At 34.0% G+C, this 14,216-nt stretch overlaps 3 protein-coding genes across 4 annotated transcripts; 2 read left to right on the top strand and 1 right to left on the bottom strand.

Moving 5' to 3' along the window:
- The first annotated feature begins 380 nt into the window (after positions 1-380).
- LOC106139297 (RNA polymerase I-specific transcription initiation factor RRN3) lies at positions 381-8,445 on the top strand. 2 transcript variants are annotated; one of them, XM_013340720.2, is made up of 7 exons: positions 381-1,254; positions 1,898-1,997; positions 4,562-4,714; positions 5,175-5,393; positions 6,188-6,552; positions 7,120-7,345; positions 7,671-8,445. In XM_013340720.2, exons 1-7 carry the CDS (start codon positions 846-848, stop codon positions 7,870-7,872), a joined length of 1,674 nt encoding a protein of 557 aa, XP_013196174.1. In that variant the 5' UTR covers positions 381-845; the 3' UTR covers positions 7,873-8,445. The 2 variants fall into 2 exon arrangements, with proteins under 2 accessions (XP_013196174.1, XP_013196182.1); XM_013340728.2 differs by lacking the exon at positions 381-1,254 and adding an exon at positions 1,425-1,567.
- Positions 8,446-8,703: 258 nt separating this feature from the next.
- LOC106138269 (probable RNA-binding protein 18) lies at positions 8,704-11,621 on the bottom strand. The gene is made up of 4 exons (XM_013339383.2): positions 11,298-11,621; positions 11,094-11,179; positions 10,517-10,727; positions 8,704-10,151 (listed from the first exon to the last, which is right to left on the bottom strand). The coding sequence occupies exons 1-4, from the start codon at positions 11,310-11,312 to the stop codon at positions 9,885-9,887; spliced, it is 579 nt and encodes a 192-aa protein (XP_013194837.1). The 5' UTR covers positions 11,313-11,621; the 3' UTR covers positions 8,704-9,884.
- A 718-nt stretch (positions 11,622-12,339) lies between these two features.
- Positions 12,340-14,121, top strand: LOC106138199 (DNA ligase 1). The gene has a single exon (XM_013339289.2). The coding sequence runs from the start codon at positions 12,477-12,479 to the stop codon at positions 13,428-13,430; it is 954 nt and encodes a 317-aa protein (XP_013194743.1). The 5' UTR covers positions 12,340-12,476; the 3' UTR covers positions 13,431-14,121.
- Positions 14,122-14,216: the final 95 nt, after the last annotated feature.

Below are 14,216 nucleotides of genomic sequence, written 5' to 3'. Positions count from 1 at the left end.
ATATTAATAGATGACTTAGTCCGATTAAGAAACAAAAATTTGTTTACACAAAATCATCGTAAAAATACTACAAAATTGTAATTCATTAAATAAACAACTAAATGTTGGTAATTAAATATAATAAATAAAAAAAATCGAAAACATTTATGAATGAATCAATGAAGGTGCCAAAAGGTTAAACAAAAACATGAAAAAAAAAATTAACGTGGTCAATGGTCATATCTACTGTTGTCACTGTCATTTTGATGGCTTTGACAGTTAGCAATGAAACCCCCTCCCCTTCCTATTCATGACATGACAAAGTGACATGACCTCATGACCAATCCAAGAAAGCGATGGCACATCACGTACTATCTGTATCAATCACCCACATATGTCAACTGTCATTGTCATTCATTTTTACTGCGGCTATCTACGTAGAATTAGCACGTGTTCTGTATTTTATTTAATTTCGTGAATTTAATTACAAAAATTAGTAAAAAAGATACTTAAAAGTGAATATATACCGATTGTTTTAATACATACTTTACTCAGTTACCATGTAAACTATTAAGAAGATATGTCTAAAGAAGGTTATACAGCGGATAAGAAAGAAGGAGATAATAAAGTGGTTTTAGAAAGACTACAAACATATCTGAAAGATAAAAAGAGCACAGAAGTATCAGAATCTAGTTCAGGCTACAGCAAACCAAGCACAAGTTACGAGCAAAGTCATTCAACACCAGTTTTTGAAGACAGTAGCAACGTGTTGCGAGAAGTGTTAAACCATAAAAAGGCCGAATTACTTCGGCAACCTGAAGTGGTAGCATATTTAAAGTCGGTCTCGTCAGATCTCAAAAAGTAAAATGGCTTTAACAGCTAATAAAAGTGTAGCTAGCTTGATGCAAAAAGCTATTAATCGCCAAGCCGCTATTACCCGTTTAAAGTTTAAATTATCTGAGAAACAAGTGGAAAATATTATTCTAAGTTACACCAGAGAAGGCAACAGTGGTCCTTATGTTGAATTGATGAAGGTGTTAAAGGAGTATCCATTGAATGATGACAATTTTAGAATTTTATTTGAAGACTGCTTGTCGTGTGTAGTGTTATTTAACAGGGACTTTAGTCAGTTTGTAGAATTAGTGTGTAATGTTGAGTGGGCTAGCCGTAAGTCGGAGCTAGTTGAATTGTTCAGCAAGTTTGTGCTGAGTTTGGTGACTGCGCACACATACCACTGCCCGAGAGTTATGACATGCCTCATGCGGTGTTTCAAAGGTAACCTTTTTTATTAAATCCGAGGAACCAAGAAATGAGAGCTAACAATATTGTTGATAAGAATAATGCACATAGTCCTTTATCTGACAGTATTGTAAAGAAATGATTGATATGAATGATAAACATGGTAATTTGACAGATAAACTATTCATAAACAATCTTAATAAATATTGTTTGACTTTCAGTTATTTAAAACCATGTTTCTTACACTTGCCATAATATTATGCAATTTTATACCAATATCTTGACCTATATGATATTGCAACATAATTTAACTTGAAAAAACTTGCAATTCATGATAGAACTAAATTCAGTAAGCAGTTTGATTTCACATAATATTTAAATCCTACTGTTTTATAAATGTGAAAGTTTTAAAAGATGTGTGTGTTGGTTACTCTTTCACACAAAAACTAATCAATGTATTTTCATGAAATTTTGCAGTATAACAATGTCTTTCATAAAGCCGTATTAGCTAGTCATAACTAGAATTTCACCTAACAATTTCTAGAAAAATAATTTCTGCAAAATTTTATGACAGAAGTAAAGAGCTAGGTCTACCTAACTCTACACTAGATAACTGAATCTAGTACATAAATTAAACAATAAAAAACATATTTTAAATTTTGAAATACTTTTATTACAGCTGATGGTGAAAATTGGGATGAGAGTCCAACTGATGAGACTGTCTCTCTGTGGTCCAACATTCACACAATCATAGCACAAATTGTAGCTATCATGCCTATGTAAGTACTAATCTTCCACTAGACACCTTCCTACTTGGACTTTTGTTTAGTTCTTACTGGTTATTTTCAGGACACTTTACTTTTGGTCTTGTATCTTAATTTTTTTAAATACCTAAGTTCCAATTCATTTTGAATTTTAAATTTCTGAGATTATGATATAGATAGATGACTTTACTACTAAAAGTCATATTTTATTCACATTTCCCTTACACACTATGACCTTAAAACTATTACAGTTGGCACGGCCGTCCAATGCACATGTGTAACTCTCTCAAAATTCAAACATGGAAGGGTCATAATAATGTTTAAATATTCGGCTGACGAGAATGCAAAATACTGCTGCAGTAACCACCTACTATATTTAGGTGGGCAAGGGCCTACTTATTAGTGGGTATAAAAGACTGATTTTATGAAATCTTCATTGCAGCGTTGGCAAGTGCTGATATACTTACTTGGGAAACCTCTTGCATCGAACAAAGAATGGTTTTGTTGACCTGATTGTGAAAAAGACCTTATGCGAGATAGGTAACCACAGTTACCTGTTGTAACTTTAAGGGATAATCTACCAATTATCCAATATGGAATTTGGAGATACTTAAGAGAAAATAACTGGATTTCTCTGCTATATATCTCCTAACAGTCCCCATGTTCTTTGGCCACAGTGAAGGGACGGTTCATATTCCAAGTCAAAGAAGTCAGGGACAAAAACAAGGCAGATGGTGGACATGATCTATACTGCTCCACAGATACAAATCTCCTTTGGGCTTTGGAACAAGCCTATGTTGCCTGGGAAGGGAGAGGACTAAAGGTTTTTCTTCTAAGCTATAGTACTATAAATGTGCTTTGAAAAAATCTGACAATGCAACAAATATTGCTTAATATCTCAAAGGACATATTGATATAAAAAGATACTTTTTATTGTCTAATAAATCTTTCAGTTTTGGGCAAATACCATAATGTTCCAGCTAGAGTTTAAACTCTGGTAGAATTTGGCTTTGCCCCGAGTGAAGCCAAACTCTCAGCTGAAGACTTTAGCGTCGAAAGTTGTTTAAACACATTGAGCGAGAAAAGCCTAGAATTCTCTTCCTATTTTGATAGGTCAGTATTTATCTGACCTCGCCTGGATTGTGTCTATTGACCTGATATCCTTCAGAGAGGGAGGACCCAACTGATACAAACAAGAGTATTGCGATAATTATTGAAAGCATGGAGTCCAATCAAAAAGAGTGATGGTCTATGTTAAATTTTCTCTATATATGAACTGTAGAGAAACTGACAGTAACACGATGAAGTGAACTTCAATGAGGAGAACACTTCAGGGTCAACAAGGGGACTTTCAAGAAGTCCTTTTGAATTACCTTATCCATTAGGTATATACTAACAGGTAGGCCAATTTGGTTGTGTAATCTTGTTTACTAGAATGATTGCCTGCATTATCACCCAATTGGGGCTACACTATCAGGCCCTAGTTATCTGCCAGAGAATTCTGTGTGAACAACTGGCAAATCATTAATTTAGGATCCACCCTTATCATATTTATGCCCATTTTAATCCCAAAATATACTCTCACGAGACGTCGTAACATGAGTCTCATGAGGTATTGGTAACTGGCATTAACAGAAATCTTTCCAAAAATCACTTGAAATACTGTACTTGTATAATTGTGAAAACAGAACATAAAATCACGCCCCTTTCCCGGAGGGGTAGGCAGAGACTACATCTTTCCACTTGCCACGATCTCTGCATACTTCGCTTCATCTACATTCATAACTCTCTTCATGCAAGCTCGGCGGTTTCGGGTACTCTTGACCTGACCCTTTACCAGGACGTCCTTAATTTGATCAAGATACGTTCGTCTAGGCCTTCCCACTCCGACCTTTCCCTCCACACTCTCCTTGTATATCTGCTTAGTCAACCTGCTTTCATTCATCCTCTCCACATGACCAAACCATCTTAACATACCCTTTTCTATTCTTGTAACTACATCTTCTTTCACATCACAACATTCCCTTATCACGCTGTTCCTTATCCGGTCACTCAATTTCACACCCATCATACTCCTTAACGCTCTCATTTCCACTGCATTTATTTTGCTTTCATGCTTCTTTTGTCATACTCATCTTTTACCCCCATAAAATAATGTCGTGACCTTTTTCTTTTTGGACAGTTTCTCACTGCTCATAAAGGCATGCAAAGCTCCATTCACCATGTTCCCAGCGTTCACTCTCCTTTCAATATCACTATCACACCTGCCATCTGATGTAAACTTTGATCCTAGATATACAAACTCTTTCACACTTGCTTTGCTTTTTTTTTAAACAGTACTTAATTTGCGATAATTGCAAATTACAATGTCGCACCTGTTTGGCCGATTTGTTTTAGGTTAAAACAAATACTAGGGGAGCGAGAACCACTCAGTTTCAGTACTAAATTGAACATTCGGTATTCTATACTAAGACCAAATTATCAAGCACTGGTTACAACATCCATTAAAACTTTTGTTGAGACTAAAAAAAAAATTTTAAATAAAAATATTAAACTTTTAAACATTGATTTAATTGCAGGACAAGCGACATTCTGATGCGGACAGTAATAGAACAATTCCCCTATTACAAGGCGGGGTGTTACATCAACAGGTCCTACGTTCACAATCTGATCTGGATGAGCAAATACATACCACTGTTGCAGGAACAGATTATGGCTGCAATTGTTACTAGGTAAGCTTAATTTTATTCATTTTTATCTTATTTAATACTAGCTGTGTATATTTTCTTTAATACTAGCGCGACTTCGTCCGCTTGGAATAGTTATTATCGGCATCATTGAAGCCCTCAAGGATGAATAATTCTCCCCGTTTTTTTCACATTTTCATTTATTTCTTTGCTCCATGTGATGCGTGATGTTATATAGCCTAAAGCCTTCCTCTATAAATGGTCTATTCGACACAAAAAGAATTTTTCAATTCGGGCCAGTAGTTCCTGTGATTAGCGCGTTTAAACAAACAAACTCTTCAGCTTTATAATATTAGCATGGATTGATAAGTAAGATGCTCCGAGGGGTCAGCCACCTGTCACTTTCATGACTCTCACTTCTATAGTCAAGCCATCATCTAAATGTGGCCTTTTAGCCGAGAATCATGATTCTTTAGTATCTTTAATTTGCCCTTCTACATTACAGGATGGTAGAAATGGATGTCAACATAGTAGAGTCAAACAAAAATAAATGCAAAGACGATACGATGTTTGAAATGGAGTCTGAAGAACAAGATGTAGTCAGCGAGACCTTAGATTACTGTATGCTGGAAGTTTTAAAATGGCTAGAAGACGAGAGGGACACAGCGATGAATGTTATGTGCAATATTTTCGAAAGGATAATATTACCTACATATGGGACAAGGTAAATTATTAATTTTTATTGAAATGTTAACTACTTTGAAGACATTGCATTAGTCTGGATAAAGTTTATTTGTAAATAAAGATTAGAATCCGCGTGAGTTAGCTTTTAATGCACCCTAGGGTTCAAAACATAAAACAAGATAGTTATTTCTAAAGTTCTTAATATATCTTAGCTTCAGGATAGGTCTATTGTCGTTTCACAACAGCATGTCATATCCCTGTTAACTTGTCATAAATAAATACAAATTTAGATTTTACTTATTACAAATAGCAGTAATAAGTAAATTATCATAGTCTAACGATTCTTTTTGATCATATTTACTCATCGTAATGAACTGATAAGACTCTTAAGTTTGAATTTGTTTATAAAATGTTGCCAGTTAAAGTCTACCTTTAACTTGTGCTTACATTAGAACTGAGATGGCATTGTTTTTATGAATGTAGTATGTAATCGCTGTTGGTTTACCTAAATAAATATGCACAAGACTAATTACACTGATTGAATAAGTTCGAAACTTGTGTTACGAGTTACTAACTCAACGATAATGTTTTTTATAATAAATACTTATATAGATAAACATCCAAGACCCAGGCCAATCAGAAAAAGTTAATTTCTCAGGCAAGCGTACCACCGCTGCGTCACAAAGGCCGTCAAAACTAAAAGGAAAAAAAAAAGTTTATTTGTTTAACTTCTTTACAGTATCTCATTTTGATTTCCATTTAAGTATAAATAAACATGCTATCTTAAGATATCAATTCACAACACCTAAAATTACAATTATGACTTCCTTACAGGCACGTCCAATTCCTCTTACTGTACACAATATCAATAAGCCAGCAATGTGCCGATCGAGTTCTGAACAATCTCTGGATCATCGCAGCCGGGCTCCACGGGTTGGGGCCCGGAGCCCTATCGACCAGAAGAACGGCGGCAAGCCACCTAGCTGGTCTTTTAGCCCGCTGTGTCAGAGTGCCAAATAGCAGATTGATACATTACCTAAAAAGCATGGCGGAATGGTGTCATTCGTATATAACTGCAACTCAGGAGTCGACTACGGCTACCGATAACACAAAACACCATGGGGCGTTTTATGCGATATGCCATGCTGTTTTCTATCTGGTCGCGTTTAAGAATCATCACCTGTTCATGAGTAAAGAAAGTGAGTACCTATATCTGATTTTTTTTAATTAGTTTGTGCCGCGTGGCTCCCGGCACCAATAGAAAAAAGAATAAGACTACTCCCATTTATTTCCCATGGATGTCGTAAAAGGCGACTAAGTGATAGGCTTATAATGGAAATTTCTCTAAACATTGATTTTGTAATTAAGCCAAGCATTCTTTTGGAGTAATGGTATTTTATTTGAAAAATAATATATACTAAATTCATGGAGTCTTGTGAATATTGGCTCTGTCTATACCATAACATGTTTTCTAAAGTGTTTTTGCCATTGTAACTAGCTGTAGCTACTATCCCTTAACTTGATATGTTTCTTTGAATTATCCGGTTGACTGGAAGTAATCCCTCACAGGGATCTTGTGCATTGTTATTTTTATGTACTTTTCAAAATTTGTTATGTACAATAAAGTATTTACAAACAAACGGATAAACATACGATATGGAACGAGACGTGACTACAAAACTTACACAGTTTGAATAAAAGAAATTTATCATGTTTTCTTAAATATATACATCAAAATATAATGAAAATTTATTATATTATTTCAGGTCTCCTGTTCGTAGAGTCCCTAAACCTGCCGAGGCTAGTGACGTGCGCCCTCAACCCCCTGCGGTCGTGTCCGCCGCAAGTGACCCACGCCTTTTCCTCCGTGACCCGCGCCCACCAAGTTGTCTATTGCCAGTCCATCATAGAGAAGAACAGCAGGCACACATTGTCCACTGTGAAACAACAATACGATGAATGGTTCCCGTACGATCCTTATACCTTGCCTAGGTGAGAATTAGTCCCAAAATGGGAACAATAGTTTCGTATAAATGAATCGGAAATTTTATTCTTACTTTGATTTTCTGATACTTTTTACAGTACCCACTGTAAAATATCTGAAATTAAAACGCGTTTTTCACTTGACTAAATTCAAATGATTTAGATAATTCACTTTTTCGAGTATAATTTCGAGATATAACATTAAGTAATTTCTCGACATAATATGTCTGATTTACTTTCTATTTTTAATGTTCTTTTGATACGAATGAAAGCCTGCAGATATAGCAAACCATCAGTGAATATGTGTTTTATTATTTCCAATTTTTTCTTACAGATCCGGCAAAAAAATATGGCCGCTGTGCATAGAGTACAAAGACTTCTTAAAAGAAGGCGATGACGAGTCGCAATATTCGAGAATGACGAAAAAGATGGAAGATGATGACTATCTGATGATGGCTACTAGTCCAAAATTAGCCAGCTCCCTGACAAATGGCGTTACTGCTGGCTTTAGGACCAGTGAAAGTGTATTCATGTAGATTACTAGGAAATTTTAACCTAATGTTGCCAATTTATTGAGTTTAGCCATATATATTGACGAACTGGAAAAAGAATTGTATATAACATGTTTTCTCAAAATAATATAAAATTTACGTAATTGCAGCAGGTTGTGTGCGATGAAAAGGTAGAGAAATACATTTTTGTTTTTTTTTTATGGAAACCATGCTACAGAACATAGTTGTATGTGTAAATTATTGCCAATATTATTAATTATTCATAAAAACAATCTGTGAATCTGTGTAGTGAATTTAAAACTAATTGTGAAAAATTCAACAATAAAATAAACACGTACCGCGTCTTCATCTTTTAATTGTTTAAACCACGCGGTAAATTTTAGTCCTTTTTGCATTATTGTTTATTTTATCTGTAGTGATTTTTATTTATCTTTGATTAAATATTTTTATGTAACTTCTATTGTAAGAACCAATGTTATGTTCGTCAATGAGACCGCCTGTAAGTTAAACAGTGAATTTCTAATATAAGATCTCTTGTTATATTTATACTCAGCTTATAATGAACGGTTGGCTAACAATAAATTATATTTTATTGAATTTGTTTTTTTTTTAGTTTTCAGTATTTGAACCTTCGTATTGTATATTTTTACTGCGTTCTGAGAATGCGTTGTGCGAAGCCACGTGACTTCTCTCGCTTGTCAAATGATTACATTAAAGCCCATACTTCGGTGTATTATCACCATCATAATTTCAGCCATAAAACGTCCACTGCTGACCATAGGCCTCCCCCAATAACTTCCACTTCGCTCAGTTAGAGGCAACCTGCATCCAACGTGTCATCACGGACTTCAATAAACATCATCGCATCTCGCGGGGCGCCGTCCTACACTGCGTTTCCCGGCACTCGCGTTTTGGTAACATCGGATGTGTTTGATATAAAACAAAAACAATATTTTAGATTGACATCATCTACATTTATTTATTTAACACCATTGTTTCAAAAACCAAACTGCATTAGGTTTTATTAGTATTGTTAATGTAACAAACTGAAGGTGAATACATCATTCTTTAATAGAGAAATTATAGGGTACCATAATTTTTAAGCAATGCAAAACTACAATTGAATAAAATAATAATGCAAATTTTGTAAGCATTTCATAATTCCTCTATAAAGAAAAGTAATTTGTTTTACGATGTAGCCAACTTATAGAAACAGCGTGATCATTATTAAAATTAAAGTTTTCGTTGAGTATTTTGTTAATTCGCAAAATTCATATTTTTCACTATCACAATCACATAGCATTCACATTGAACACACTCATGGCATAAAAATATCGAAAACTAATTATAAATTACACGACACACTTAAATCTACTTCCAACATTTACTGAGATTGCTGGGTACAATATACAAAACAAGACTACTATGAATTAAAGAAAATGACCTCCTTTTTTTAAGTCGGTTAGCAATATACAATTTGTGTTATCTCTGAAAATAGACACTGATTAAATGAGAGTGCAATCAGCCTTATTTTTACTTATGTTACAAGCATAGTAGATAACCCCACTAATTTCACACAAATATTTACGTGTTTGTAAAGGTATTGCTTTTAATATGAGGAGGAGGAATAAAAATGTTTTACATAATACTGTTGTTCATTCAAATACATATTTATTTCTTCTCTGAACCAAAACGACAAATGGTGAATTTTGATCTGAATACTGAGACTACTAAACATGGGATTCCTCTTTTAGGCGATGGGCTAGCAATCTGTCACTATATGAATTTCAATTCCATCATTAAACCATGTAGCTGAACATGGCCATTCAGTCTTTGCAAAACTGTTAGCTGTTAATAAAATGTATTTATGTTTTTATACTTACTTATGATGTTGACTGACCTATGATATATGATGTTGACAGACCTATTATATTTATAATTTTGTGATAAAACTTGGAACATGTAATTTTTTAAGAATATAAATTTTTGCCAAAATTGTACCCAGAAGCAAATTAAACTAATACTTAAACATAATTTTATCTTTTCCTATGATAAGGGTGCCTTCTTCTAAAAGAACTGATGCTTTTATTCGGCAATTGTTTTGTTTGATACTGAGCTATGATTGGCGTCTCGTTTGCTGCCAATTTGTTTATCTCAAAGTCATCTCCAGGCTTCATACTTTCCATCATTTTTAATTTAGCCTCTATGGACTGGATGGCGGTCTTTTTGCTTAATTTCGACTCTGGCTTGGCGCCTGCTAGTGCGGCAATACCTAACTCTGGTTTTGGCTTCTCTTGGTCCTCCTGAAATGATTGAAAATAAAAAAATAAATTCAGAAGATGTTTGTTTTTGCCCATGTTTAACATAAATCATCACTGTGCTAAATTTTATAAAACATCTGTAGTACTTTTAAAGTGCAACTAAGAAATTAAGAAATACAAATTTACAATTTATTAAATACTAGCTTTCACCCACAGTTTCACCTGCAATTAAGATACCCTATGTTCTTCTCCATACTCTACACTAAATATATATGCAAATCAGTTCAGTAGTTTAACAGTGAAGAGGTTATAAACAAACTCAATTTTGCAAAAAAACATGCATGCCTTCCTGGAGTAAATTTATCCTTTTTTTAATTTAACAGTACTTAAATAAATACAACACTTACAGATGTATTCTTTGCAAACTTCACACAGATCCTCTTGCCTCCAAGGAGCTGGCCGTTGAGTGATTTCATGGCATTAATTGCATCTTGCTTCAGCTTGTACGTAACAAACGCAAAACCCCGGGGTTGCCCAAAGTTGGGCCCAGTCCGGTGGAACAGCATGTCGAACTTCTCGATGTTTCCATATACACGAACCATTTTCAATAGTTGATACCGGTAATGAGAAAAATTGTTATTTATTAACACACAATGTGACACAAATACTTAGTTAGTACAATGGTACAACTTGTGATGAACATTTAGAATGCTAAATGTTCATCACAAGTGGTGAACCATTATTTAAAAAGAGTTGATCTCAACAGGCATCAGACTATTGGAATGTGTTATCTATTGGAATGTAAAATCACTAAATGAAAACAAAGTATGGAGCCATGTGTATGCTAAGACATTTAGATGTAATAAATTATTAAGAATTAGACAAGTATGGTATAAAAGGCAGACAAGGTCTTTGGGCTCAACAGATAACTTTGTGTAATGACAATATTTATAAATGGTTTAAGGAAGTTAAAAAATAACATACTCATTAACTCTAGTGTCCAAGTTGCCAATCCATAGCCTCTTCTCACACACATCGCTTTGATGCATGGGTTCCAAATGTAAAGGTACCTATAAAGAAAGGAGATAAATTGAAGCATAACGCTGCTTAAACCAAATATTAAAAACGAAATTGCTTAACAAATAATATACAATCAACAATAATATAGGTATAGGTAACTATACATACTGTAGCATCTTCCATTGTTGATTGCACTTCGATCGAGAGAATAAAAATCTATTATATCAACGCATTGAATGGGATACGAAGTAGTAACTTTATTTCTTCGAAAAATATTACTTTTTGTGACCAGTAATTTGCTTATAAAACCAATTAATTTTAATTTCACATAAAATATTTTCTTTCCCGAATTTGTCAAGTACAACAACGAGAACTCACTCGTTTGTAAATTGGTGATGGTCACTGACATTTCATTTTACTGATCTGACAGTGACAGCAACTATAACAATTTTTTTTTGGACGCAATAATAACTCGTCTCGTGAGATGCTTATATACGGATAAATGATACAATTTTTGGTGGATAAGCTGTTTCAATTTAGTTCAAAGAAAATCGCTGTCGCAAAACTTATACTATAACTCAAACTATATAACAGACATGTTTTAAAATATGTACAATATAACATTTTACGTATACATAAAAACATAATTAAACACAACATTTTGAAAAAATCACATTTAAATAGGCGAATAAATTCCTTAATTCTATAATCATACCTACAAAAAAATTATGCCTCCTCTTGAGGCAGATTATCTTTCCACTTGTCACGATCCTTGCATACATAATTCTTCCTTTCATCCACATTCATAAAATAATTCTCTTATAAAATAATACGGTTTCGAAATATCATAACTTTTCTAACTAATTATTTATTGTATATACGTAAAATTTTGTGCCGTGTGGTTCCCGGTGTGTATTAGTATCTCTTTTCCATGGATTTCGTAAAAGGGCTACTAAGGGCTTAACATGGGATTCGTTTTTTATTTTTTCATTGGAATCTCATTCTATCATTAAGCCAAACAGCTGAACGTGGCTTATCAGACTGTTGACTCTGTTTACTCCGCAAGGGCTATACATATGTATGCATGTATGTTCTATGAACTAAATTAAGATGTATAATCCATTGAAAGTGTAATCATGAAGTTGTGGTAACAGAAACAATGATGTTATATATAAAATAATATAATATTGTCAATGTCAACGTCTTATTAATAAATTACGTTTTAGTGTTTGTTTTGTGTTCGTTTCTAACCTTTTGCAACAATTTTATTGTATTTTCTTGAATTTTTATTAGAAAAAAGTGATTTAATACAAAAATAGCTATAATAAGTAAGAGAAGGAACCTATTATGACTGTTATAAACACCATGAAAAAAATAAATAAAAAAATACCAGGTCTCCTTCCACCGCCTCCCAAAACTGAAATAGACGGTAAGATTACTGATTTATCATCAAAGAGTATACCAGAGCTCCTAGAGCTTAAAGAAAGACAGCAAAAACTAATTAATAACAAGGCTTTTACATCAAAGTTGGCAGATAATGGTGAAAAAATCAAATTGTTCTATGAGAAAATTTTAAGTACATTGAAGGAGAAAGAAGAAGAGGAGCAGACTTGTCGCCTGTTTGACAACCTTAACCTCGGTGTAGATAAGCAATCCGTAGAGAACGTAGAATGGGAAGGTAAGCTAGAGAACAAGAGAAATGAGTACTTGGATTCGGATGACGACAGTGAACCAGAAGATGTTCTACATATTTTAAGCCAAAGTACATCTCTAGAAAAGAAATTAAAGGTCTTACCACCTGAAAAGTCACTAATTACAGCAGCAGACTTAGAGAACATTGCTGAGTTACCTCATGTCAAATACCTTGTTGAGAAAACTGAGAATAATTCAAAACCAAAAGCAATTGGACAGTTTAAACCTTTTAAAACAACTAAATCTGATGTCCACAACCCAGAGAAGGAGATACATAGAAAGAAGCATAAAAACTGGGAGGTAACTGCAGCTACACCTCCACCCATAGTGCACGGTCCTGCAAAATTATTATCGTTAGAGGAATCTCTACAACTACAAAAGGACTACAATTTACATTTGAAAGAAATTGAAGCTCAGAATGCAGCCGAGAAGTTGTTAGCGCGTGCAGGAATTAAAATGCCTGAGTTGCCGGTGGATACTACTAAGTTTGGTGATTACAGGGATGCGGATAGTGATGACTCAGCCTTGTCTGATGCTGAGGGCAGCGACAAGGAGGTACATGATGAGGAGCCTGAAAGAGGAGGAGTCATATTTACAGTTATGAAATGAAAGTAATTTGGTATATTGTTTTTCCTTACTGAAGATTACACATACCTTTAAATTACTGAAGCATCTACTGCAATTCAGATGCCATGATCCTGACCATTCACAATGTTAAAGTCCATCAGCTCAGCTGAATATTCATCTAACAGCAGTTTGATTTGTTATGATAGTTGGAGAAAAAATATACCTCTACAAGTATTCTGTTCATAAGTCTGTTTGTCCTAAGTACCTCTGTGCACAGTATTTAGAAATAAAAGTAACATATTGTACAGACAAACCTGCATTAGTAACCTGTATCAGATAAACAATCCGTACACGCATGGTCCCTGAAATGAAAAGAAAATGTTTCCTTATTGGCTGGCACAATAAGCAGATAACATTGAATTTGAAGTCCAAATTCAATCTCCACATAGATTGTAGTGTGTATGGCAGTGAATATGACACTTAAGCAAACCTCTGCTATGCTACTCATTGTTGACCCAATAAAGTCAATTTACATTCAGGTATTATAATAATTGAATGTCTATAAGAATACAATTGTGTGTAACACATGTAATTTTAAACAAATAAAATTTTCTCTATTCATTTAGAAGTATTAAATATTTCAAATGAATCAAGAGCAATCCGTGTATCTCTGTACAAGTATTGTTGTAATAGAATTAAGAATCAATAAAGAAATAAAGTATTTTTACATTTATAGTATTTTTTTAATAATGTCTCCCTACATGGGCCTTAAAATATTTGTTAATCATAAATCTGCTTTTGTATCTAGCTTCTTTTCCGGCGATGAAA

This window comes from Amyelois transitella, chromosome 5 (genome assembly GCF_032362555.1).
Source record: "Amyelois transitella isolate CPQ chromosome 5, ilAmyTran1.1, whole genome shotgun sequence".
NCBI lineage: Eukaryota > Metazoa > Arthropoda > Insecta > Lepidoptera > Pyralidae > Amyelois > Amyelois transitella.
Note: the sequence above shows the minus strand (reverse complement) of the source record. Positions and strands in the feature narration are given on the sequence as shown.